The sequence below is a fragment of the Dryobates pubescens genome, chromosome 6 (assembly GCF_014839835.1).
Source record: "Dryobates pubescens isolate bDryPub1 chromosome 6, bDryPub1.pri, whole genome shotgun sequence".
Taxonomy (NCBI): Eukaryota; Metazoa; Chordata; class Aves; order Piciformes; family Picidae; genus Dryobates; species Dryobates pubescens.
The window spans coordinates 3,188,680-3,202,785 of NC_071617.1; the positions used below are offsets into that span (position 1 = coordinate 3,188,680).

Here is a 14,106-nt window from a genome sequence, read left to right on the forward strand (position 1 = left end):
TTCCACCCCAAGTGAGCTGCTACGCTCAGAAATGAAGCAAAAGGACAAAGTGAAAGCGTAGAACCCCTTGGAGGTAGCTAGACCGGACATTGTGTAGTGAAGTGAAATTTTCCATACCTGAAGACGTCACTCCCATCTGAGGAATAAGCTGTTCCTCCCTGCAGTTCTCACGACCAGGAACTAGTCTTTGATACCTTGCAGGATGAGGGTTGCCATCCACATCAACCAAAAAGGGGGGAGGCATAAGGTGTGGAGCCTGCTGTGTCTGTTCGTCCAGGACAAAGTTGTTGGCGTCACGGATGAGGGGCCGATAATCACTATGAAAGAACATCTGATCTGCTATCTGCAAACAAAGTCATTTTGTAATTTTTTAAAAGAACCTATTGGAAAGAAAAGCATACAGAAGAGAACTGCCAACAGTACTTTTAACAATGCTACTGGTGGGCACTTTTGCAAAAACAAGGTTCTAAGCTCATCGGTTCAGCTTAAAGGGGAGAATTTCATGACTTGGTTTTGTTTCTTTCTTTTCTGAGGGGGAGAGGGTTCTGTTGGTTCCCCCCCTCCCTCCCTCCCTTAGTACTCCTTTTCTCTATTATAGTGCAAGGAGAACAATCCATCTTTGAGGGTGGAAAACATTCAAAGAACAGAGGAATTGGATAATATTTAATTACTTGAAGACATTTAACTGAACACACTCTGGATGTATTAGTTTACAAATTGCCTTAACTCTGAATACATGAATATGTATCCTGATAATGAAAGGCTGTGTCACAGACTTATGAGCTTTGGTCTAGAAAGAGGAGGAACAGGAAAATATTTATCACATCATGCCAAATGCAACACTAGTAGGCAAACATATCTATTCCTACTATAATACTGGATCAAAAAGTTCCAATAGATAAAGTAAAGCTGATTGAAAGTTGAACTCTTCAAGCTCAAAGTTTTCTACTGCAGTCTACCAGCTCATCATTCATTGTAGATGGCTTTCCACAGACACTCAAGACTGAGGAACTCTGTCCAAACAGAATGTGAAAACGTTTGTGGCTCCATCTCTTGCTGACACATGCATCTCACTACCATGTAATCATGAAGACATTGAACCACAAGAGAAATTTCAGAAGATAAGTGACATGTATGCTACATATCTCAGCCCTACCTACTAGCAAGCAAACCTCTTGGCAGCTCCTGCACTCAGTTTCCTTGAACAAATAAAATCATCATTCACCCAACTTAGATTTCTAGTGCAGTATAGAAATGATTAAACAACTGACCCAGGACAGAGAGATCTCAAAAAAATCTTCTCTTGGGTGTTAAACCCAGGTACTTGGGCACAAAGGAATGCCTAAGTTGTCATAGAATATAGTCCAGTTTTTGAAGAGCATGATCATGACTAACTCATAACAGTTTCCAGTAACTTGTTATGTAGAAATCAGTAATGCAGAGATTACAGCATCTGCTCAGGGGTCTGATCCCTCAACTACAAAGGTTTCCTGTCCTGGGTGTGAGAAGTCCAGGAGGGAAGGATGTTGACAAATACCTGCCAATTACAGCATCAGAAAATGCATCCACAGGAGGTGGAGAAAAATACAGTAATAAAAATTCCCACAGGAATCATGGGATCTGGACCCCCAAAAATGCAGGGAAGTAACAGAGAGAAATTAGTAAGATATGTGGAAAGATGCAATGGCAAAGAATTTACTTCAGGGATTCAAAAGGCTGCCCTTCCAAAGTGTGTGGACAAGGTGACATGTCACTGCAGTAAGAAGCCTTGGCTGGATGAAATCTTCTTGTCAGATCTGTTAACTTAACGAGGCCAAATGAGACTTCCATGCATCCGACTGACAGAATCAAGGCCTGCTTAACAACTTTGTTCCTTCAGTTTAAATAGCTCCATGCAATAAAGACATAGGTCTTCTAGGAGGACTTGGGATTTTCCCTAGAATCATAACAGAAGAGCATCCAGTACTTTCACCAAGAGTAAATTCTCCTCTTAAGTACTTTTCCTCGCTGAGAAAGAAGAGATTCCAATGGCATGATCAGACTGTGAGCTGCAGTGTGCTGTGATACGACTGTACAGTGTTTTCTGCATCCCAGGTTTTGTAAGCAAAGGGAAGACCTAGAAATTCTTCCTTAGATTCAGTGACCTCTACCAGAGTAGTCTCTGGTGCAAGACCTCTTTGGAGGGACAGAGACTCCTTTGCAATTACCCTTCTGTGCACTCTGGACTGTAACCAGGTATGATACAATAGAGAGTAAAGAACCATTTTCTACTCCATGAGATAAGAATAGCATTGCAGGAAGAACCCAGCCCCAGACTAACTCTTAGGTAGAGCACTAGAACATCCCTACTGGAACCAAGGGCAATAATCTTATCCTCAGGCTATTCCATTTTTTTTCTCAGGACTTGGAAGATTCAGACATTTCAGAGAATCTTAGATGGCTATGTTCAGCAGACAAAAGTTAAAAGTAGCAAGCCAGACCTGTTTCTTGACATAAGAGAGCAAATTCACGACAAAAAGAAGATACTACACCACCACTAGGACATGAATTCTCTGTCCACATGACTTCACAAAACCTAGCCTGGGTTTGGGCACAAAAGCTTTTCACAAGGTCTGAGCTGTCCAAATAGATTCTCCTTCAGTGACTACACTTTGCATACAGAAGGCTCAGGTTCTCCAGATGTGCACACCTACACTGCTGTCCTATTGCTGCACCAATTCACAACACAGGCGCTGTCAACCCACAGCAAAGAACAGTGATCTGGGCAGCCTACAGGAATAAAAGCCTTACAGAGCTCAGAGATCTAGTCCATTCCAAGTCAAGTCAGCAGAAAGGTACCTTATGCTTTAGGACCAGTAGGCATTTCTGACCGAGTGTCCACCTAAGCAAGAACTTTCTGAAGTGCACATGCCCTGCTGAGAGTGAGCTTATCTCACCTCTGATGATTTTCACACACTCAGAAATCCTATCTGAGACTGGTTCAGGGTTCCTTTAATTGGGTCAAATAACAAAGGAAGCCCTAAACAAGCACAAGAAACTCTCTCTTCTTTTTTCACTCCCTTCTCTCTCTCCAGCAAAGAGAAAACAAGCCAAAGCCACCCCACGGCCTTCATCATGGCCAAGATTACAATATGGGGGGAAAAAATAATCCTGGACAGTTGTTTCAGTCAGCTAGGGAACACAGGTACTACTGAACACAACATGAAGAAACATACAGGTAAAAACCAAGAGCTTGCTCTCTCAGCAGAGCTAACACTATCTCAGCAAAAATTACTGTTCTGAGCACAACTCAAATGCAGGAATACAGGACAGGTGATCACACTCCTTTCTTCTGTAAAAATCATTCCCCATGGGAGATAGAAATCACTTTAAAGCCTTAAAGCCAAAAAAAACCCCACAGGTATAATCAGAACATATTCTCACAAGATGTCTGAACAAAACTCAAGTACCTGAAAGGGAGGAGCATAGAAAAATAGAACATCTAATCTCCAGCAGATACCTATCTGTAGTTGCCTTTTTTCCCTAAATTAGGTCAGAGAAAAATGAACCAGAAGATGGAACCAGACAAGGAAGTGATCACAAACTTCCAGGATGGGCATTCTGAGAGCTGAAGACAGACTAAAGAGGCAATAAATGTAAGTCCTATTTGCTGCCATTTTCTTCTACGGTCAAGAATGCCAGGATTAGCATTGGCACAGTACCAGCTGGAGAGGATCACTTTAAGTCACCCAATAAGACAAAACTTCTGAGCAATCTTTTCTGAGAGGCTGCAGCAGAAACCCAAGACCCAGCAAAGGGTCTGCAGAATTCAAGAAGCAAAAAGCAATTGGTTTTACTCTTCAAACAGATCTAATCCCTCACAAAGCAAATTCTCAAGTGGCTGTGTAAAGGAAACTCCTGATCTGCCACAGCAAAGACAAAGCTCTCAGTTTCAGTTTCATTTCCAACATTTCTGAGTAGCAGAGGGCTATACACTTCCAAAATGACTGCAGGGCAAAAATAAACCTGGAACAATCCATGGGACATGGTGACAAATATATTTAATTAGAACAGGCTTTACATTTTGGAAGAGTAAGAACTCTGAAAGATAAAGACCTTGATAATTATCTGATCATCTTGGTTTTCCTTGCTTCTGGTGTCTCTCTACATTTGTCTCCTTTGGAATGGAAGAGGAAATGCACAGTCAGGAATAGCTGAGGGATAGCAACAGCAGCCAAGTACCAAATACTTCAAATCATAGTTGAGAGAGAAGGAGGCAAAAAGTGCCCAATATGCAAATGTTGCTCTAACTGACATGAGAATCAGAGCTGGGAGACTACAGTAATAAATGCAGTGGCTTGCAAGACAAAGAATGACATGACTTTTGCTGTCCCTCCTTCAGGCTCCTCTGCACTGCTGTTTGCCAAAATGCTTTCAAGGCAAGTTTGAGTCCAAAGATCCAAGGCAAGAGGCAAGATCCAGAAGCCAGGATTTCACCCAACAACCTTCAAGTATCAGCTACCAGAAGCAGAGAAGATAACCCTGGAGCAAATACGCCTGCTAAAGTCTTAGAGGAGAAGAGACACAGCTCACCTCTTCCCTGGACAGAAGAGCTAGGACCTTGTGGCTGCTCCAAAGTAGGTAAAGTGTATTGTTCGTAGTGCACATTCACCCAGAGGGCAAAAAGAACCCCCAACCAAAACAGCACCACATATCTTTACAGTCACGAGGGTCTGTGGCAAGACACCCACACTGACAACACACAGTGCAGGCTAAGACATCAGAACAAAGATGTAATATTTCAATCACACAGTAACAGTGAAACATTGCTATGGTAAGCACCAAGGCAACCACAACAGCAGAGCTTCATTAGCAGACATAGAATCGTATCACTAGAACATACAGTACGTTCATTGTAAATAATTTCCTCCTAGGCTATGCAAGCTTTAAATACAGATAGCAGCAATGAGTTGTATTGCACCTTTCCCTTTTTATTTGGTCTTAATTAGGAACCAGAAAAATACTTAAAGCAACAGGTTTTAACTGTTAGCAATTCCACTGCAGTTGAATTCACTTTAGCCACGTGGATCCACTGCTAGACACTTACAACTTTGTCACTTCAGAGAGCAGACAGTGACTGGGTGTCTTTTTCAAGGAGGGTGGCTTTTTTTTACAGCTATTTTTAAGTTCCCATGTAAACAGTAGTGTATAGCATGTTTTCATGGTTCAAAAAAAGGACACGTGACAGAAAGCTCAATGTCAACAAGCAGAATCCCAAAGATCCCAGATTAAAACTGCGTGATGACAGACCCTCTCGAAATGTAGCTCTGCAGGAAAACTTGCACAAACACATTCAACACAGACAAACAGTTTGATTTTCATCTTGCACTGTACCTTGTCATATTTGCTACTGGAACCAAAGCCAAAAATCAGAAGGTGACCGTGAGAATCTGTACATGCAAAATGCTGTCCATCAGGAGAGCACTTGCAGTCAAAAACTGCACCATGTCCTTGTCCTTCAATCTGAAATACATCAACATACAAAATGATTAAGTTACCAGAAATAAATCATTTGCAGTTATGAGTCTCAAAACTGTGGTGCTGATGTTGAAATTTATTGTAAAAAATCTGCAAGACAGTATAGTGCTAGGTAGAAGTTACTTTAAAACATAGTTTGCTTTTTAGCTAGTCATTTTGCAGTGAAATTTTGTAATCATGCTCATGAAAGATGCCAAATTGATAGTAGTAGAAACTGACAGACTTTCTCCACAAAGCAGGCACAGTATAGGAAGTGAAAATAAAAGCTTCCCCTTGAGCGTCCTGCTGAATGAGCCTAACCAGAGAGCTGGGTCCAGTTCAGGGCTGAGTCACTACACCCTCTGCCTTCCATCCTCTGCCTTCTTGCTAAGCTAGCCCAGCAGCATTGGCTGCTGTGGTGTTTCAGAACACCTGCCTGCTAGGAAAAACGCACTGACAGACAACCCACATTACACAACTTAGCAACTGCCTGCTTCTGCAATTCCTACTCCTAATTAATTGGAGTGGGGGAGGTGTAGATTTGTGTAAAAACTCCACTGTTTAAAGGAGAACTGCAAAGATTTTAAAAAAGGAATTTTTACCTGATACTCATTTTCTGTTTTCCAGTTCCATTAAGCCAGAACAAATGGGTTTTTGTTTTTCCCTGCAACCTGTCAATCAAGCAGAGGTGACCAATCACCACTCTGAATTTTCAAGTCTTCAGCACCTCTTCAGAAAGCCCCTTTCTAGTCTCCCCAGCAAAGCACTTTTGCAATTTCTTTAAAGAGACACCAAACAAAATTCTTTCCCTAACTGTGGCAGGCCTATATACTGCCAGCAAAAACAACAACAACAACAACAACAACAAGGATCTTTAGCCTGCAGGCAGCATCGCTACTCACTCTGCAGCAGCTTCCAGAGGCCATCAGCATTAGTTTAAAAAGTAAGTGAACCAAGCCTCAAAAAACCTGTGAGGTGGGTACTGTGCTCACTATCTTACAGGTGAGACAAGGACAAGAAGGCTAAATCTTATGCCCATGGTCTTACAACACATCCACACCCACACCCCTGCACACACCCCCAATGGTAGAGGCTACTACACCTATTACCAGTGCTTTCAGGTTTTTGACAAAGGTCTTCCTTACTACATACAAGTCAGACGAGTTTCTGGACTGGCAAAAGAGGAACATAAACCAAGGCAAGTTTTATGTTCTGTTTTGCCCATTATTCCAGAAGAAATGAACCAAAGTGTCTTACAGAAAGAGATGCAAAACAAAACCAGAGCTTGGAGCGAGTGACACTAACATCGCAACAGCTGGGAATGCAGAATCGGTTTAGGCTAAGCACCATCCAACAACCAGGTTACAGCATTGTGCTCCTATTTGTCACCATATTAAAGGGAGGCAGCTGGGGGAGGGAGGTGCAGAAGGGAAGGAATTTCAGCCAAAGAGTAAGCTTTGCAGATGTATAGGAAAAAAACATGGAGAAAGAGTATTGACACAGAGATTTCCGTTCCCTTTCCCTTCCTGCAACAAAAGAAGTATCAAAGTGTCAAGTTTCCTAACATTCAAGGCCTTCATAAATAAGAGTTTGAGGCTGGTCCCAGAGCCTAAGATTTGAAGATATTTGTTTTACACAGAAAACAAGGCATGTTGTGGGAAGAACTAGAAGAAATAGACAAATGTAAACCAATAGGACGATGGGGGATTTTGGGTTTCCCCAGCAAGAAACTGGATGGCTGGCCTTCAAGAAATCCCTCAGAATTAGTGTTAGTTGGAAGCTATTCCCTTCTATAAATGAATAGTGATTAGCACAATGCAAACACTTTTACTCTAAAGGTGGTCAGAATGTGGTTTTAAAGTGTTTTTGGAAAGGACAGTAGTAAGACCTTTTAGTACAATCCCTCAAGTCTGAGGTACAGTTTCTTGGAAATATAAATCCTTAAGATTATAAGAACAGAAATTACTGTCAGGGGTAAGCACCCAAGGTACAATTACTATTACAAGTTCAAGAGCAAAGCCTGCCAGAGAATCCTAGCCATCAGAAGATTATTATTTTTTAAACAAAAATATTTTGGGATTAATAAGACAACACAAAGAAATTTCTTTAATGATAAAGCTAAAGCAGAGGAGTTGGTGGTTTAGAACAGAAACCAAATGTTAAGCTGCAAAAGGGGGAGCTATAATCGGTGATGCTCTTAACTTCACCAAGCAAGAAGGAAGCTGCTTTCTCCCCTCCACCCTTTTTAAACCAAAGATGCAGTAACTATATGAAGACTGTATCCCAATAGAAGATACTCTGTTTACTCTGTTTAGAACCTACACTGAATAAAAGTGCATCATTGGTGAAGAGAAGAGACTGCTCAAAGAACAGAAGAAAAACCACTGGTCAGTTAAGGGCTACCCCAACAAAGAGCTGCCAAGACTGAACGTGTTATGATGATGCATGGAATGCTGGTGACCTAAGAGAATGAAAAAGGGAAGTTACTCATTTGCTCTCAGTGTTGAAGACAGCTTATTGTTCTCCCCCAAAGCAGGAAGAACAGAGCTGCAAAACCAGTGCAAAGTAGCATATCTTAAATCCATAAAAATAATCTGTTGTATGAAAACCCAGTACCACCTACAGAGACACTGAGCTCAATAAGACTTTGTGACCTGTTATCAATGTGGTGGTATGAAAGGCTTAAAACCTGGTTTAACAAAGGCAAAAGACAGAGGGAAAGAAAAAAATTAAATGAAGATTAGTCAAGGTCATGAACCTGTTATTAGAAATAACTAACAGACTGCCAGAAAAAATAATGGAACTCATTCTTCTCACTATAGCACTATGCATTTCTATCACACCTTCCAACACATGAGAAGTTTTAAGAAGTCAGGGAACTAAACCTCTCCTAGCTTGAGGCAGAAAACCTTCTCTCCCATCCTTCACAGGAAAAGACTCTGTATTCACTGCAACGTGTCACATGTAATGCAACAACAAAAAGAAAGCCACAATCCTAGAATATACCAGAAGTAGATCCAGAAGAGAAGGAAGCAATGATAGGAACAGACTCTTCCAAAATCAATACCTGTAATTTTTGCTTCCCCTGTTCAAGAGAAGTGACTTTTAAGTAGAACACCTACAGAAAAATATTTCCATTATGACAATGGAAAACTTAAGAGCTCAACTTCTTCACATGGACACTAAGGAAAGAGGATGATGTTTGTGCCTATACAAAAAGACCTTAGCAGGAAGAGATCTAACTGTACTTAAATGCATAGGATCAAACGAGAATTAGTCACAAGGAACATTCAAACTTGGAAACTGAAATTCTAACAATCACAACTATTGGTATGCTAGGATAACACTCTAAAACCAGTAAAAAAGGCCACATTAACTAGTTGCTATTAAAACATACAACCTGCTTGCCAGGTGATGAAACTACATCAGAGCTGCTCATATCTAATCAGTGTTCTGACTACATTAAACTTCCTCTGCTTTAAGGAACAATCTCTGATCACAGTATGCTTCCACTGTAAGCCCAACAGTTGTCTGTGAGCTTTCTGTAAAGTTAGAAGAGGTTGCTGCAGATCTGGAGGAGTGGAAAGAACACTTCTTTTTGCAGTTAGAAAAAACATAAAAATAAAAATCAACAGGACTTCTATACTGCTTCCAGACCAGTAATAAAGGATTAAGTGGTAGTAAGAAGACAAGAGTTAAATGAATACTAAAACGTTTGCTAAGAACGTTTCTATCTTCCAACCATCCACATCAGTTATCCATTTGGGAATGGATAACACAGCAGTGAAAAGATCTGACAGATCACACACCCTATGGATGTTTGAACTTAGGTAAAGGTTATGTAAAAAGCATTTACAGCTCCTTTTTTTGGTTATTTTTTCTTAATAAATCTCCTGCAAACTCAAGTACAGGCTTCTATGTGGACTACTAGAACATGACCCTGGATCTGCTCTTCAGGATCTGCTCTTACCTACTATTTGAAGGTGGAACCTCTCCAAAATTTGAAAAGGACTGGACACTGGCTAAAAATCAAACAAAACACATCTATAAGCTTATTCTAAGCCATTCTGTATTTCAGCTGCTTTATTGCAAAAACACAATCCCATATAATCCCAGGAAAACTGGAAGTCTCTTTGGGCTTTATGAAGGCCACAGCAAAGGATATAACCATTTTAAGCCCCCTAGTTAACACAAGGTGACAATTCAATGTCCACATGAGCAAGAAGTATGCTTTTTGGACATCAGTAAAACAAAAATCACCTTGTGGCAGAAAATCTGTGCACAGAGCACTCTGCTGAGCTGTCCTACACGGAATCTGATCTTCCACGTTGCTCTTCTGACAGGGACTCCAGTTTTTTAAGTATGTCATTCAGGCTAAAACTAATCAAATAGCTGCCAGCACAGATTTATGTAGGCCAGGCAGGTTTACTGATTAACAGGAAGGAAACAATGTTGCAAGCAATATGATAATGCTGGTAGAGCTTCAGAGCTTATCAGGTCGCATCGAAAGCAGAAGTAGCATTAGAAAGTAATGAACCACACAGCACAGCTCAGTGAAAGCTCAGACCTCGGAACACGGGGCAGGAAAACCATCAAGATACACGGATAGGAGGGGGCATAGCATAGGAGTTGCTCGTAGTGAAGTGCCCACTCACAGCTAAAAATAAAGGACAGAGTCAACAACCAGCTCTCTGAAGGAGCAGGAGCACACAGAAAAATCCAATTGCAATATAGTAGCCTCTGCTTGATTGACAATTTGCAGGAAGAAACCCTTTTGACCTGAGTCAGTTGATGCCATAACACTGCAGTAAATTCTAAGCAGAACAAAAATTAAACTGTACTGAAACGTAGAAACAGTCATCACCAGGGGCTGTGTGCATCCAAACCCACAAAAAATAGACATCATTGAAATACATTACTACTGTCACCTCCTTGGGGGTCCCCAATTTTTCTCACTCGCTTGTATAAAAACCCAAGATGTGGGAAAAGGGCAGAGAGACTGTGGGGGGCAATCAGTACATCACTCCATCCAGATGGTCTGATTCTTCAACCACAGTGCAGACTCCCCATTAACTTCTCATAGGGACAAAATGACATCCTCTACCATTTCCATTGCAGACATCAGGAAAAAACCATCTCACAGGCTGCTAGAACTCGACCTTTTTATAGCCAAGTTTTGTATATGACAATTTCAGTCACAGCTTATACTAATACCTTCAAACAAATCCACAATATATCCCAAGCTCACAAAGCTAAGGAACTGTGTCTATTGAAATTTTTCAGAGGATACATTAAGTGTCAGAAAACTGGGGGAAATGTTTAAACTCGAAAAAGGGCCATGATATACAACTATCATACATCCTATAAATGGAATTAAAGACCCAACTGGAAAGATATGCATGAAACCAAGGCCAGCACCAGACAACTTTACATTCATTAGACAACCAGCTAGCTACACACCTGGGGACAAAACAAATTACACAAAATCAGGTATTAGCTTCAACAATCTTGTGCTTATTTCTTCATGTCCACATAGCCAGACCTTTCAACCTTAACATCAACATGTGGGTTGTTTTCTATTACAAAACCTTTCTCTGCATTTACCCAGCCTAACCATGGCTATGCAAAGGTGTAGCTTTTCACCATGGTAACTTCCCAGACTGGCTTGCTTCAAGCTTCCTCACTGGCTGTGTGACAGTACACATTTTCAGTAATTACCTTAAGGTTTTAAACACAGCTATTGCTTTGTTCTATAGCACTACATTTCCTGGGTTTGGCCCAGCACTTCTAAGAAGTGTAGCCTGTTCTATTAAGACACCCATTGAAACAGCAGCAATATTTTGGAGCTACACAACTATAATCACCACATAACCAGAAGAGCGTGGCCTTACAAGGCAGGTTAGTATCTGGTGGCTCATTCTGTTACTCCATTTGTTTTCAGAGGCAACCAACTGAAAGAAAGGAATTTCAGAGACATCTTCTAAACAAGTGTATCAAATCCTCAGACCAAGGCTTCTCAAGAAAGAAGCAACCTGAAAGAGGACCAAAAAGAGTGACAGGTGTTTTTTTTTCCTTTACTACAGCATACTTCTAACAGTCTGGGTACAAATGTTAACACTGGTCAGGAAATCAACGGTCCTAAAAGGAAGTCTGTGAGTATTCACAAACAAGCTCCATTTGTTTGATCACATGAAAGCATTACACATTTCATTGTGTCACAAAGCCTAGTGAAAGCTGCAAAATAGCAAACATTCTAATGAGCAGTCCTGCATCATCATGAGACCCTTCCAATGCACCTTCTCTTAGTATCATAGTATCAGTCAGGGTTGGAGGGGACCACAGGGATCATCTAGTTCCAACCCCCCTGCCATGGGCAGGGACACCCCACACTACATCAGGCTGGCCAGAGCCTCATCCAGCCTGGGCTTAAACACCTCCAGGGACGGCACCCCAACCACTTCCCTAGACAACCCATTCCAGGGCTTCACCACTCTCATGGGGAAGAACTTCCTCCTCACCTCCAGCCTGAATCTCCCCTCCTCCAGCTTCATTCCATTCCCCCTAGTCCTATCACTATCTGAGATCCTGAGGAGTCCCTCCCCAGCTTTCTTGTAGCCCCCTTCAGATACTGGAAGGCCACAATTAGGTCACCTCGGAGCCTTCTCTTCTCCAGACTGAACAGCCCCAACTCCTTCAGTCTGTCCTCATAGGAGAGCAGCTCCAGCCCTCTGCTCATCCTCCTGGCCCTTCTCTGGACACCTTCCAGCACCTCCAGATCCCTCTTGTAATAGGGGCTCCAGAACTGGAGGTACACCAGTACTCCAGGTGGGGTCTCACTAGAGCTGAGTAGAGGGGGAGAATCACCTCCCTTGCCCTGCTGGCCACACTTCTCTTGCTGCAGCCCAGGATCTGATTGGCTTTCCAGGCTGCAAGTGCACACCGAGAGCTCCTGTTGAGCTTCTCCTCCACCAGCACCCCCAAGTCTCTCTCCTCAGGGCTGCTTTCCAGCCAGTCCCTGCCCAGCCTGGATTTGTGCCTGGGACTGCCTCGACCCAGATGCAGGACCCTGCACTTGGTCTTGTCTTCTTCCTAACTTCTCTAGTCTAGAAATACAGTCATGTTGTATAATCCTCCAAGTGTGACAAGCAAGCCCTTTTCTTCTGAAGTACAGAGACATGTCTTCTACTGAAGTAAATCTTTTGGTTTGCAGAGCTATTATCTCAGAAATAGCCAGACATAACCAGTACAGCATTTCAAAGCTACCTATGAAGCTTTATTTCTATGATTGCCTTGCTTCACACACCTGACATTAAGTGCATGGAGATTAAAAGGGAAATTTAAAAGTAAATTAATTTTAAAGTAGCAATATATATACTCTTTTCCCTAAAACCCAAATACATTGTGCATGTTTGCTTGCAAACAAGCTGCAGTAATGTTTGTCTTTAATTGGCAGCAAAAAAACCCACCACCCAAACCTACAAACACCCCCAACCCCACTCCCTCCCAACAGAGAATGAAAAAGCAAGCAAAAAAAAAATCACAACAAAAAACACCCTATGAAATTGGTCATGCCAAGTAGCTGGTTTTAAGTCTTGCTAAGAAATCCTGACCAGCATTCTCAAGTACAGCTCTGCACTTGTATGTTTCAGAGAAGCAGCACTGTCCCATCAAATCTAAGACTTCGTTAGCCAATGCGAGTGTCTACTCAACTTGGAAAGAGTGTAAGACATCCAGAACAGGCTGGCTTGGAAGGGACCTCCAAGGGTCACCTAGTCTAACCCCCCCTGCAGTCAGCAGGGACATTCTCAACTAGATCAGGCTGCCCAGAGCCCTGTCAAGCCTCACTTTGAATATCTCAAGGGATGAGACCTCAATTACCTCCATCAGCGACCTGTTCCAGTGTTCCACCACCCTCATAGTAAAGAGCTTGTTCCTAACATCCAAGCTAAATCTGACTTTTTTCTAATTTGAAGCCATTGCCCCTCATCTTATCACTGCAGGCCTTTATAAACAGTCTCTCTCCTTCCTTCTTGTAAGCCCCTTCAGATACTGGCAGGTTGCTATTAGGTCTCCCTGGAGCCTTCTCTTCTTCAGGCTGAAAAACCCCAGCTCCCTCAGCCTGTCCTCATAGCAGAGGGGCTCCAACCCTCTGATCATTTTCATGGCCCTCCTCTGGACCCACTCAATCAGCTCTATGTCCTTTTTTTATGGAGGGCTCCATACCTGCAACACAGTACTCCAGGTGAGGTCTCACCAGAGCAGAGTAAAGTGGCAGAATCTGCTAGCAACACTGCTTTTGATGCAGCCCAGGCTGCTATTGGCCTTCAGGGCTGCAAGCTCACACTGCCTGCTCATGTCTGACTTCTCATCCATCAGCAGCCCCAAGTCCTTCAATGCTGTGCAAAAGTGTCATAATCCAAACAATTCTATAGCTAAAAGGTTCACAGTTTCATTAGTATTTTCACCCTGCTGCAAGACTACAAGCTTTTTTGGCTTTGATTTGTTGTTTGTTGGGTTTTTTTCCCTTTCTAACTCCACTCATGAACATAAACATAACATAAACAGTGTTAGCTCCACTGATGAAGTAGTTTCTGCCTCTTTGTATTGCAT

General features: G+C 42.1%; 1 protein-coding gene across 1 annotated transcript in view; it reads right to left on the reverse strand.

Moving 5' to 3' along the window:
• PHIP (pleckstrin homology domain interacting protein) overlaps positions 1 to 14,106 on the reverse strand; it is a 125,527-nt gene that overhangs the window by 59,141 nt on the left and 52,280 nt on the right. The window contains exons 16-17 of the mRNA XM_054162546.1: positions 5,374 to 5,502; positions 118 to 343 (exon numbers count right to left, since the gene is read on the reverse strand). Of these exons, the coding sequence (XP_054018521.1) occupies positions 118 to 343; positions 5,374 to 5,502 (355 nt within the window). The remainder of the gene's footprint in view (positions 1 to 117; positions 344 to 5,373; positions 5,503 to 14,106) is intronic.